The sequence below is a fragment of the Bos indicus x Bos taurus genome, chromosome 15 (assembly GCF_003369695.1).
Source record: "Bos indicus x Bos taurus breed Angus x Brahman F1 hybrid chromosome 15, Bos_hybrid_MaternalHap_v2.0, whole genome shotgun sequence".
Lineage (NCBI taxonomy): Eukaryota > Metazoa > Chordata > Mammalia > Artiodactyla > Bovidae > Bos > Bos indicus x Bos taurus.
Genome location: NC_040090.1, coordinates 16,991,684 through 17,005,418, shown reverse-complemented (window position 1 = coordinate 17,005,418; position 13,735 = coordinate 16,991,684). Strand labels below are relative to the sequence as shown.

The 13,735-nt window shown below is 44.6% G+C and overlaps 1 protein-coding gene across 1 annotated transcript; it reads left to right on the top strand.

Annotated features, from left to right (window-relative positions):
- The first annotated feature begins 8,494 nt into the window (after nucleotides 1-8,494).
- Nucleotides 8,495-12,050, top strand: RAG1 (recombination activating 1). The gene has a single exon (XM_027561816.1). The coding sequence runs from the start codon at nucleotides 8,495-8,497 to the stop codon at nucleotides 11,624-11,626; it is 3,132 nt and encodes a 1,043-aa protein (XP_027417617.1). The 3' UTR covers nucleotides 11,627-12,050.
- Nucleotides 12,051-13,735: the final 1,685 nt, after the last annotated feature.

Here is a 13,735-nt window from a genome sequence, read left to right as displayed (position 1 = left end):
CCCTCCCTTCCTCTTTATGTGAGTCCAGTGGAGATGCAGGGTTTTACAGCGTGGGAGAGTGGAGGGGAAGGGAAACTTCCTCTGCATCAGCGATGCTCTGACGCTTCTCTACATGACCCCATAGTACAAAGAGGATATCAAGACCATAAGTCACATCCTGGAGGCCCTGCTTCCTGCTGATTTGAACATGGGCTTCGCTCTCCAGGAACTTCTCAGGTTCCACCCTCCCAGCCTCATGATAGTGTTTGAAACTTGGGTATAAACACAGAAGCTCCTGCAAGACACAGGCCATCTCTCCCAATATTACTGCAAGGCTCCTGCTCAATCTTTATGAGCGGAAACTGTGTCCCCCCAGGACTCTTGCGTGGTTGGACAGGCCTGAGTAAAAAACAATGGGGATATACGAGGAGAGGAGCTTCCCAGGTGGCTCAGTGGTAAAAAACCTGTCTGACAAACAGGAGACATAGATTCAACCTCTGGGTTGGGAAGATCCCCAAGAGAAGGAAAGGACAACCCACTCCAGTATTCTTGCCTGGGAAATCTCATGGAAATCTCGTTGAGCCTGGCGGGCTACAATCCATGGGGTTGCAAAAGGGTCAGATAAGACTGACTAAACAACAACAACAACATACTAGGAATGTCTTGGAAGACATGTTCTTCCTTGGAAGGAAAGTTATGACCAACCTAGACAGCATACTAAAAAGCAGAGGCATTACTTTGCCAACAAAGGTCCGTCTAGTCAAGGCTATGGTTTTTCCAGTGGTCATGTGTAGATGTGAGAGTTGGACTATAAAGAAAGCTGAGCTCTGAAGAATTGATGCTTTTGAACTGTGGTGTTGGAGAAGACTCTTGGGAGTCCCTTGGACAGCAAGGAGATCCAACCAGTCCATCCTAAAGGAGATCAGTCCTGGGTGTTCATTGGAAGGATTGATGCTGAAGGTGAAACTCCAATACTTTGGCCACCTGATGTGAAGAGCTGACTCATTGGAAAAGACCCTGATGCTGGGAAAGATTGAGGGCAGGAGGAGAAGGGGATGACAGAGGATGAGATGGTTGGATGGCACCACTGACTCAATGGACTCATGGGTTTGGGTGGACTCTGGGAGTTGGTGATGGACAGGGTGGCCTGGTGTGCTGCGGTTCACGGGGTCACAAAGAGTTGGACATGACTGAGCGACTGAACTGAACTGAACTGAGGAATGTCTAAAGAGGGCAGCACAGCACAGAGAAATCCTCACACTGATGCTAACAGTTTTTGCTGAAGATGAGAACAAGGCTGCCCCTCACATATTAGCTGAGCACAGGGGTACTTGGGTCTAAGAAATATAAAGGGGATTTGAAACAGAGACCTTGCTAGGTAGACTGAAGTTCGTTTTTGAGTCAACCTCACACTCTTGCTGCCGATGGCTCTCAGTATTCTCCTTTTACAGAATAGTGAAGTGGTTGAGAACATGCACTTTGAATCCCACTTCACTGTTTAGCGGTGTGTGTCCACGGGTAAGCTTCTCCATTGCTTTAAACTTCTGTGGCTTCTCTTTAGAAAAAATAATGTCGAATGCACAGCGTTTTGGTGACAAATAAGTGATAGTAAGTAAAGTAAAGCACTTGGAAGCCTGGCCTATTGCTCTGGATAACAGGGGGCTAATATAATCAATATTGGGATGTAGACGAGGAGATAGCATCTCATAAATCTGTTACTTGGATTTAAGTAATATATCCAAGACCCAAAGCAATTGAAGGCACAGATCCTAGTCTGTTCCTTCAAAACTCTAGTAATGTAAACGTAGTGTTGTTTCGAGGAGCACAAACTTCCCTTACTGAGAACTGTCCAGGTAGGTCATTTCAAAATTATAGTAAAAGTGATCACAGAGTTAGCATTTGATAAGTTCCTATTAAGGGCAGATCTCTGGGCTTGCCAGGTAGCTCAGTGGTAAAGAATCTGCCTGTAGTGCAGGGGATGTGAGTTCGATCTCTGGGTTGGGAGGATCCCCTGGAGAAGGAAATGGCAAGCCACTCCAGTATTCTTGCCTGGGAAATCGAATGGACAGAGGAACCTGGTGGGCTACAGTCCATGGGGTTGCAGAGTTGGACACAACTTAGAGACTAAACAACAACAAGGGCAGATGCTGTTACAAGTATTTTCCTATGATAACTCTCACTGTATAAGCTCACTGACTATTTGAAGTATATGTATTTCCATCTTACAGATGAGAAAACTGAGGCACAGGTATAGAACCTTGGCAGAAGTCCAAAATTATGTTGACAAGATCACTTCCAACCAGTCTTGGGGAGTGACCTGGCGGCTCTGGCAGTGTTTCAGCACACACCAGAGTGTGGTTCTACACTCAGGTCCCCCAGCTAAGCTTCCTGAAGAACCAGGTGCCAGCTGGAGCTGGGGGCTCACGGGCTGTGATTGGCTGCCATCACTTGTGGTTAGCCCTGTGTGGTGGGGGGAGGCTGGGAAAGGCAGTGGAGACTGATAAATAATGCAGCAGCCTGCCTGAAAGACAGGAGAGCACCCTCTGCCTTCTCTTTGGTATCAAGTGATATCAACTGAATTGCAGTCTTCCTAACACTTTGCCCAGGCAGCCCGCTGAGCAAGGTAACACTCATGCTTTTCATGCCTTGAGTCACAATATTTATTATATTTTTATGTTGCTAACTAAAAGTACTTGGGCTTTTTCCCTTGTGGGGAATGAGAGGAGGGATCGAGGGAAGCTGACTTATGTTTGGTTTTTCTCTCTAATGTGCTTAAAATAGGAAAGGAACAAGAGACTAAGTTGAGGAAGACACTGTAGGTTCATAGAGAAGATGCAAAATATCCGAATTACTGTAAATGAGGGCTCTAGGCAGAGGAAGGGCTTGGGGGAGTGTGTTATTTATTTATTTGGCTGCAATGTGTGGCTTGTGGGGATCTTAGTTCCCTGACCCAGGGATCAAACATGTGCCCCCAGCAGTGGAAGCTCAGAGTCCTATCCAATGGACTGCCAGGAATTTCCCAAGTAGTGCCTATTGAAGGGATTTGCAAAGTGAATCAGCAGAAGGAACGGAGTGAGACTCTTGGAAAAAGTACTGCGCTTATCCAGGCAAGAAAAATAATCAGGAGCAAACAAATTTCAGGGTTGGAGGAAATATGTACTTGCCCAGGTATTTGCTAAGAATTGCCAGGAATTTCCTGAGCTGCATCAGATTAAGTAGGAGACCAGTATTTCCCAAAGCATGACCTGTGTGCCCCTAGTAACAGTGCCACTGAAATGCTTGTTAAAAAATACAGTTTCTGGACTCTGTCCCAGATGGAGAATCAGACTCTCTGGGACCTGATGATCTGCATCGTTGTTTTAAAACACAAGCTCCCTAGTGATGCTGGCACATAGCAATTTTCAGAACTGCCACTGTAGAGACCCTACACAGAGGTTACGTTCGTGAACAGGATTCCTGATCAGGGGCTGTGACAGTGCACTTCTTTCTGAAGTAGTTCAAGCAAGAAGTTGCCTGGAGGAAGAGCAAGAATCCTCAGGTCATTTTGTAGATGCCTTGAGACATAAAAAGGCTTTTGATGCTGTCAGTTTTTTGATGTTGGTGTTTGGCAAAAAGCAGACAATAGTTATTTGTGGAGTGAATGAATAAATGAACGAATGAGTGCAACGGGTGTGACAACAAGGGGTCACGCTTGGGCACACAGTAGTCACTCAAGCATTGTGTGGGGACCAAAGACGTTAAGAGGAGGGATTGTGGACCAAGTACTAACACGTATGTGTGTGAAGAGTTGGGGGCTGGGCTGGGAGTAGGGGCAGTGCTGCAGCTCTGCCTTCCGAAATAACTAATGATGCACTCACATGAATGACAGTTTCTGCCCCAGCCAAGTCACCTTAGACTGGCTGCCAAAGTGAATCCACGCCCTGTAGGGAGAAGGACCTCTCCAGCTGTGATGGAAGGTCATAGCAACGCTGAGAGGGTAGAGCATGGGAACAGGGCTGAGCCAGCAACAACCACCCTGCCTTATAGAGTCTGACGCTGGTCCACCACTGAGACCCTGTGTTAGAAGAGAGGAGATCAAGAGTTTGCAAGATTCCCAGGTGTCCAAAAAAAAAAAAAAAAAATGACCTCAGGATAACTCTTTCATGGTTCAAACTTCATGCTGTCTGCAAGTCCATATTTCAGTCCCCTTTCAACTTGTTTGGGATTCCAGGTGGCTCAGTGGTAAAGAATCCGCCTGTCAACGCAGGAGATATGGGTTCGATCCTTGGGTCGGGAAGATCCCCTGGAGAAGGAAATGGCAACCTGCTCCAGTATTCTTGCCTGAGAAATCCCATGGACAGAGGAGCCTGGCAGGCTACAGTCCATGGGGTCGTAAAGAGCTGGACACAACTGAGCGACTGAGAATGCATGCACAGGTTTACCAGAAAAGAAAAGCTAAGAATGGTGGTCAGATTTGACATTTGGCCAAACTTTTCTGGGAGGAAATTTAGGAAGAAGTATGGGAAAATGAGGAAGGAGAAGAGTGTGTCAGAGGATGAGGTGGCTGGATGGCATCCCCAGTGCAATGAACATGAACTTGGGCAAACTCCGGGAGATGGTGAGGAACAGGGAAGCCTGCGTGCTGTGGTCCATGGGGTCACAAGAGTCAGACACGACTGGGCCACTGAACAACAACAACAATGCGGAAATGACTATGGGTACATGGAAATCTAGCCTTAAAAATGTTTTTTCCCTAAAGTGAATATATCACAAAAATTTAAAAAATAATACATACTGTTGTGAAAAATTCTAATGATATAAAAATGAATTAAATAGAAAATTAGAGATCTTACCAGTATCAATTCTATTTTCTTAAGAGTTGACATTGTGAAGGTTTCAGTGCATACTCTTCCAGACTGTCTATATTTTCAGATATATACAAATATGAACAAATATGCAAGAATGAGGTCTTACTATACTTGCTATTGTTGTTCTTGTCTCAGCTTTGTCATGTGTGCATCATTTTATATCTTGATGTATATAGAAATTGCATATATGTATCAATGCATACAGAAAATTTTAATTTCTGTGTTGTTTTCCATTGTGTACCTGGTCCATAGTTTGTTTAATAATGCTTGGTGATTATTTATGCTGTTTTTTTATTTTGCAAAGTAAGAAAAAAATTTTTTAAACGCATTTTAAATTTTTTTCTTTCTCTCTTTCCATATAAAATATCACTATGGGAATAACCTGTGGGAATGTTTTTATAGAATTTTCTAAAATCAGATTTATTCCACCAAAGATAATCTGTATTTCAACTTTTAAAAGACATTGCTGCATTTTCCACTAGAAATATTATACCAATTTATACTCCTCCCAAAAATGTATGAAGATACCTTCAATCCCTGTACCTTCATTAATGCTGATGAGCATCAATCTCATGTTTTCAATCTTTGCTAATCAAATAGATAAATGATATCTGATTAGAACTAGTTATTAAAAGTTCTGTCTTCTAAAAATAATAGATGCTTATTTCAGAGGCAGTAAAAATCCTCCATAAGGATAAAAAATATAAAACATCTATAGCTTTCACCTCGGAGAAGGCAATGGCACCCCACTCCAGTACTCTTGCCTGGAAAATCCCATGGACGGAGGAGCCTGGTAGGCTGCAGTCCATGGGGTTGCAAAGAGTCGGACACGACTGCACGACTTCACTTTCACTTTTACCTTTCATGCATTGGAGAAGGAAATGGCAACTCACTCCAGTGTTGTTGCCTGGAGAATCCCAGGGACGGGGGAGCCTGGTGGGCTGCCGTCTATGGGGTCGCACAGAGTCAGACACGACTGAAGCGACTTAGCAGCAGCAGCAGCATAGCTTTCACCTGTGTGCATGCTAAGTTGCTTTACTTGTGTCCAGCTCTTTGTGACCGTATGGACTATAGCCCTCCAGGCTCCTCTGTCCATGGGATTCTCCAGGCAAGAATGCTGGAGTGGGTTGCCAAACCCACCTCTAGGGGATCTTCCCAACCTAAGGATCAAAACTGCCTCTCTTCTGTCTCCAGCATTGGCAGGCGGGTTCTTTACCACTAGCGCCACCGGGGGAAGCCTCATAGGTGCCACACATCACCACTATTAGCTTCTTGGTGTATGTTTACCTAAAAAAGAGAAGAATAACACATTTTCCCTACTCCATTCTTGCTTCTAGTTTGGATAAACTTGTAGCAGCTAAATAGAAAAACAATCTAATAAGTAAATTTGATTTGGATGTCAGCGGCTAATAATAGCATGGTGATGGTACTTTTTCTGGGAGTACTTTCACAAATGTATTTCAGCTGATTCTGATAGACTATTTTAGGGTAGTGGGAGTCAAGGCGAGGTGTGGGTAGGGAGGGGAGACGGTTCTAGGGCTCCTTCTAACATGCCTTGACTTACTGATTATGAAAGTTCAGTATTTAACTTGAATAACTCTAGAGATAGTCATGCATTTTTTAAAAGCATTCAAAGTATTATCTTGGAATTCCAGAGAACTAGCGTGCTAGAAAAAGACAGGGAAGGGGAAGGCTAAAGAAATGAAAAAGACATTTGGGAATGAGTTCAAACCAAGGCGACAGAGGGGGCATGGGAAGGCCCCTGACCCTGACCCAGGACAGAATTTAGGAACATAATTGAACCGTATGCAACTTTGAGGTGTTGGTTGGGCTGCAGCTGAAATACTTCTGAGGTTAAGGAGGCCTTTGAAATGGTTTGGAACTGTTTGGTTCTCACACAGTCCTGCATACAGAACAAGGTAACAGGATTTCCTTTTCAACCAAGACTTGGAAGTTGGCTATTAGTTTTTACAAAAACATGAACCTCCGAAGCATAATGCATACAAGATGGAGCAGACTTCAGCGGTTTAAGGGATGGCCTGACCGGAAACAGTCGGCAGCCATCAGGACAGCCCTGGCGGCTCCCCCTGCCCTCCCGCCCCCCACCGCCAACCCCACCTCTGAGCAGAGCCTGTTCCTCAGAGGGTAGTCTCCATGACCACATGACTAGAAAAATATCATCAATTTGGTTAGTTAATTGAGGGGAAAATGTTATTTAATATAATCGCCAAGTCAAGAGCATTAAACCAGAGACTTCCCTGGCAGTCCAAGTAATTAAGACTTTGCCTCCCATTGCAGAGGGTGTGGGCTGGATCCCTGATCAGGGAGCTAGGTTCCTGCATGCCTCATAGCACTGCATCCGCCCCCACCAAAAAAAAAAAAAACAAAAAAAAAAACCTCCAAACATAAAACAGAAGCAATATTGTAGCAAATGAAACCAAGACTTTAAGAAAAAAGAGCATTAATCCAGCCAAATATGGGATATATAGATGACAGTTTGAATATACAGTTGCTGTTTTTTCCAGTTATGTGTACTAAAGAATTTTGAGAATATTGGGCTAATTGGGTCTAGAGATACTCAAATGGCATTTTAAGACTTTTTCTCTACAGTGCCATGATGGCTACACCACAACCCAGATTTCTAGGGTTTCCTGAAATGTATAATTGCTAATGTTTTTCAAAGAAGAAAAATATTACCTCCACCTCTTCTCATTACAAACTATAGAGCTAATTAATGATCAGTGCCTGGTAATGACTTTCAGGATGGCCTGTGGAATTTTATCTGAAAATACTCGAATTTTTCATCTTAAAAGTTCTTCAGAATCTTTGTATATGCACACTGTGGTTTGTTTCAGGTTTAGAGAGTTCTGTGGGGTTTGTTTCTAATGGAGACATAGCCTTTTAATTTACAGCAGCATTCACTAATTAAAATTGTAAGCATAATTACTATCCATGATACTTATTATTAGCATGCATTCATAAAGCTCAAAATTCACTTCATCCTTTCAAGTACTGAGTAATTAGTTTCTTTGGATTTGTAGCTTTATCATCCTTTTATGTCCCGTTTGGAAGAAATAAACAATCAACCTCCTGGGAGACAGCTTTAAAAAGCTGGAAATATATTGTCCAGCTACTGCAAAGAGGCTGATACAATGCAGAAAATATGACTTTTCTTTGGTTTTAGTAGCCAGTTTTTCTCTTGCATTTATTTGGCAAACAACTATTGAGCATGTAATGTGTACTAGGAACCTTGGGGATACAGAGGTAAATCGTGAGATTTTTGTCCTCAAAGACCTTAAGGTTTTAGTGAAAGGGAAATAATATTGTACATATGGTATGTACATCAACTATACCTCAATAAAAATAATAAACTAAAATATAAGGTTGTACACATATATGTAAAATTAACTATGGTGGTGCACGTACTTACATACCTGGTTTAAATGACCATCTACACTGTAAAAACAGGGAATGACTCTATTCTCTGATATATGATCAGCACCTAACATAGTATATTAAAATAGGAGATTTAATAATTAACTTTCTGGATGATTTAATAAGTGAATAATTGAACGTACTAATCTGTATTCTTTCCAAGATGCATCAGTGGGATGTTGACATTTTTTTCTCATCTGACTTGTTTTTATTGTTCCCAGGTTTCAGCCGGCATGGCTGTCTCTCTGCCACCTACCCTGGGACTCAGTTCTGCCCCAGATGAAATCCAGCATCCACATATTAAATTTTCAGAATGGAAATTTAAGCTGTTCAGGGTGAGATCCTTTGAAAAGGCCCCTGAAAATGCTCAAGCAGAAAAGCAAGATTCCTCTGAGGGGAAGCCCTCTCTAGAGCAATCTCCAGCAGCCCTGGACAAGGTTGGTGGTCCGAAGCCAGCCCTGACTCAACCGGTGTTAAAGCCCCACCCAAAATTTCAGAAAAAATCCCACGATGATGGAAAAGCAAGAGACAAAGCAATCCACCAAGCCAACCTGCGACATCTCTGCCGCATCTGTGGGAATTCTCTCAAAGCTGATCAGCACCACAGGAGATATCCAGTCCACGGGCCCGTGGATGGCAAAACCCAAGTCCTCTTACGAAAGAAGGAAAAGAGGGCCACGTCCTGGCCGGACCTCATTGCCAAGGTCTTCCGGATCGACGTGAAGGCAGATGTGGACTCGATCCACCCCACTGAGTTCTGCCATAACTGCTGGAGCTTCATGCACAGGAAGTTCAGCAGTGCCCCGCGTGAGGTTTACTCCTCGAGGAACGCAACGATGGAGTGGCACCCCCACACACCATCCTGTGACATCTGTGATGCTGCCCGTCGAGGACTCAAGAGGAAGAGTCAGCCGCCAAACTCGCAGCTCAGCAAAAGACTCAGAACTGTGATCGACCGAGCGAGACAAGCCCGACGGTGCAAGAGAAGAACTCAGGACAGGATCAGCAGCAAGGAACTGATGAAGAAGATCACCAACTGCAGTAAGATACACCTCAGTACCAGGCTCCTAGCAGTGGACTTCCCAGCACACTTTGTGAAATCTATCTCCTGCCAGATTTGCGAACACATTCTGGCCGATCCCGTGGAGACCAACTGTAAGCACGTCTTTTGCAGGATCTGCATTCTCAGATGCCTCAAAGTCCTGGGCAGCTATTGTCCTTCTTGCCAGTATCCCTGCTTCCCTACTGACCTGGAGAGTCCGGTGAAGTCTTTTCTGAGCATCTTGAACTCCCTGATGGTGAAATGTCCAGCAGAGGAGTGCGATGAGGAGGTCAGCTTGGAAAAATACAATCACCATGTCTCAAGCCACAAGGAATCGAAAGAGACTTTTGTGCATATCAATAAAGGGGGCCGGCCCCGCCAGCATCTCCTGTCCCTGACCCGTAGGGCTCAGAAGCACCGTCTGAGGGAGCTCAAGATGCAGGTCAAGGCTTTTGCCGACAAAGAAGAAGGTGGAGATGTGAAGTCTGTGTGCCTGACCTTGTTCCTGCTGGCGCTGAGAGCGAGAAATGAGCACAGACAAGCGGATGAGCTGGAGGCCATCATGAAGGGACGTGGCTCCGGCCTGCAGCCGGCTGTCTGCTTAGCCATCCGCGTCAACACCTTCCTCAGCTGCAGCCAGTACCACAAGATGTACAGGACTGTGAAGGCCATCACGGGGAGGCAGATTTTCCAGCCTCTGCACTCCCTTCGGAGTGCTGAGAAAGTCCTTCTGCCAGGCTACCACCCCTTCGAGTGGCAGCCACCTCTGAAGAACGTGTCTTCCAGCACTGACGTGGGCATTATTGATGGACTGTCTGGACTGGCCTCCTCTGTGGACGATTACCCGGTGGACACCATCGCCAAGCGCTTCCGCTATGATGCAGCTTTGGTGTCCGCTCTGATGGACATGGAAGAAGACATTCTGGAGGGCATGAGAGCCCGAGAGCTTGACGACTACCTGAATGGCCCCTTCACCGTGGTGGTGAAGGAGTCTTGTGATGGGATGGGAGACGTGAGCGAGAAGCACGGCAGCGGACCGGCAGTTCCAGAAAAGGCGGTTCGGTTTTCTTTCACGGTCATGAAAATCAGCATTGCTCACGGGTCACAGAACGTGAAGGTGTTCGAGGAAGCCAAGCCTAACTCCGAGCTCTGCTGCAAGCCGCTGTGCCTTATGCTAGCCGATGAGTCTGACCACGAGACCCTGACGGCCATCCTGAGCCCTCTGATTGCCGAGAGGGAGGCCATGAAGAGCAGCGAATTAATGCTGGAGATGGGAGGCATCCTCCGGACTTTCAAGTTCATCTTTAGGGGCACCGGCTACGATGAGAAACTGGTCCGCGAAGTGGAAGGTCTCGAGGCTTCCGGCTCAGTCTACATTTGCACCCTTTGTGATGCCACTCGCCTGGAGGCCTCTCAAAATCTGGTCTTCCATTCCATAACCAGAAGCCACGCTGAGAATCTGGAGCGCTATGAGGTCTGGCGTTCTAACCCCTACCATGAGACGGTGGAGGAACTGCGGGACCGGGTGAAGGGGGTCTCGGCCAAACCCTTCATTGAGACGGTCCCTTCCATAGATGCCCTCCACTGCGACATCGGCAATGCGGCTGAGTTCTACAAGATCTTCCAGCTGGAGATCGGAGAGGTGTATAAGAACCCCAACGCTTCCAAAGAGGAAAGGAAAAGATGGCAGGCTACCCTGGACAAGCACCTCCGAAAGAAGATGAACCTGAAGCCCATCATGAGGATGAACGGCAACTTTGCCCGGAAGCTCATGACCAAAGAGACGGTTGAGGCAGTTTGTGAATTAATTCCCTCCCAGGAGAGGCACGAAGCCCTGAAGGAACTGATGGACCTTTATTTGAAGATGAAACCCGTCTGGCGATCCTCATGTCCTGCTAAAGAGTGCCCGGAATCCCTCTGCCAGTATAGCTTCAATTCACAACGCTTTGCTGAGCTCCTCTCCACCAAGTTCAAGTATAGATATGAAGGCAAAATCACCAATTATTTTCACAAAACCTTGGCTCACGTCCCTGAAATTATTGAGAGGGATGGCTCCATTGGGGCATGGGCAAGCGAGGGAAATGAATCTGGCAACAAACTGTTCAGGCGTTTCCGGAAAATGAATGCTAGGCAGTCCAAGTACTACGAAATGGAAGATGTTTTGAAACATCACTGGTTGTATACCTCCAAATACCTGCAGAAGTTTATGAATGCTCATAATGCCCTGAAAGACTCGGGGTTTACCCTAAACTCGCAGGGAGGCTTAGGGGACTTGTTAGACCTAGAGGAATCCCCAGAATCCCAAGATTCAATGGAATTTTAAGCAGGGCAGCCGCTTATGAGTTGGTTTTGCAAATATGTTTTCCTCTGGGTGGCATGAGACCTTCTCCTGGCACCCTGCACTCCAGTGTGTGGGGCTTCACCACGCAGGCAGTGGTAGGTTGGAGAGGCTGCAGATGCTGAACCCATGTCAGGAATGGGTAACTGGTGAGCTGATTGCTTGAGCTGTTTAGGGAGTTCAGAAATGCAACAGGGGAAACCAGTTATTTGAAAGCTCAATAGCTGAGAGGAGGAGTAACTGCAGAGGAGCAGAGATGAACAAAGATAGGTATGCGTGTGACTGAGTGACGTGAAAATCAAAGTCAGGGTTGCCAAAGAAGCCAGGGGAGAAATTTGACTTGTGGTCTCCATCCCCCCACCAAGTTACTCTAGTTTATATTGAGCTGTGTTTTTTATATCATTTTTGTAGAATTCTTGGTTTTATAAATTTGATGTATTTTGGCTTATTCTACAAGATTCAAAACAGCTTTTCAGATATCTGTAGGAATAATATCTTCCTTGTGTATGGTACAGTGACCTTGATAAAATGCTCTTGGTACATCCTGTCATTTGGTACACTTATGCAGAAATACCCTACATCCAGAATATTTTTGGAAAATCAGTCCTTTTCTGAATTTAAATGATGTCTCTTTTGTAATGGTTAGAGTTTAGGAGATCATCTGTACCATGGATTTTTCAATAACAAAGTTAGAAGAATAAAACTGTTAGCTGCAATTAGTTATTAATCTTGTGGTAGTACATGTTTAGTTTGCTATCAGTAGCCAAGTATGATCTTTATTTTTACTTTTAACTAGATTCTTCAAATGATTGTCCATACAATCTCAAAGGCACATGGGTCCTTTTTTGTTTTGTTTTTACTTTAAAAAATTATTCCTGATTGGAGGATAATTGCTTTGTAAAGTTGTGTTGGCTTTCGCCATATATCAACATGAATCAGCCATAGGTATGCACATGTCCCTCTTCTCTTGAATCTCCCTCTCACCTTCCACTCCACAGTGGTCTTTTAAATCTGGGTTTGTTTACTGTATAAAAACAGATTTAATGTCTTGCTGAAAATTTCTGCCAGGTTTTCTCCATATGAAACCTGGACCAATTTTACTAAATCTAGTTCTCATGGCATCTTTCCCTCTACATTATGTTATTATTTTTTTTTCTATTATGATCAGTTTAATTTCAGTGTATTAAGGTTTTTGTAGCAGGAAATTGTTGTACTTTTATCACCTGCTAAGTTTAGAGGGAGGGCTTCCCAGATGGTGTCAATGGTAAAAAATCTGCCTGCCAATGCAGGAGATGAAAGAGAGGTGGGTTCAATCCCTGGGTTGGGAAGATCCCCTGAAGTAGGAAATGGCAACCCACTCTGGTATTCTTGCCCAGAAAATTCCATGGACAGTGGAGCCTAGTGGGCTATAGTCTATGGGGTTGCAAAGAGTCAGACATGACTGAGCCACTGAGCACGCGTGCACAAGTTTAGATGGAGCCTGCTCGTGGTACCCTGGAAGAGTTAACATTTGTAGAGGGTTTTTTTTTTTTTTTTTGCCACTTTTAGAATATTTCCACATTCATCCACATTCATTTGCCTCATTTTTCCTCACGACAACTCTGTGGGGTAGACATTGCTATGATTCTCATTTGTGGAGGGTTAAATGACTTGCCCAAATTTACGGGGATAGTAAATACCTGATCTGGAATTTGAACTCAAATCTTTTGTCTTCAGATTCCATGTTGTTTCTGCCACAAAAACGAACCATTAATTTTTTTGAAATAAAGCAGTAACATAATTTGTTTAGAATCTACAACTCACCACTATAGTTCATAATCTTGAGATTGCATTCTTGGGAGCAGGGACGGGTGGGTTTTAAGTCCTTGGTGTGCTTAGGGCCTTTTGCTAGGAGGAAGAATTGTCAAAGTTCTCAAGAGCCCCCCAAACCTCTGGTGGCTCCAGTTTCTGGAAACTCTTGTCTGCATCCTTAGGAATTTGGGAATTGCCAATTGCAGGCAATTTAGAGCAGGCATGGGAGTTTATATGCTAGTGAGTCATAATGATATGTTAGTGTTAATTAGTTTTTTTTCTTCATTTGATTTTATTGGCCTT

Bases quoted from the DNA above. Each gene is read 5' to 3' on its own strand.
- RAG1 (XM_027561816.1), top strand. From the start codon at position 8,495: ATGGCTGTCTCTCTGCCACCTACCCTGGGACTCAGTTCTGCCCCAGAT.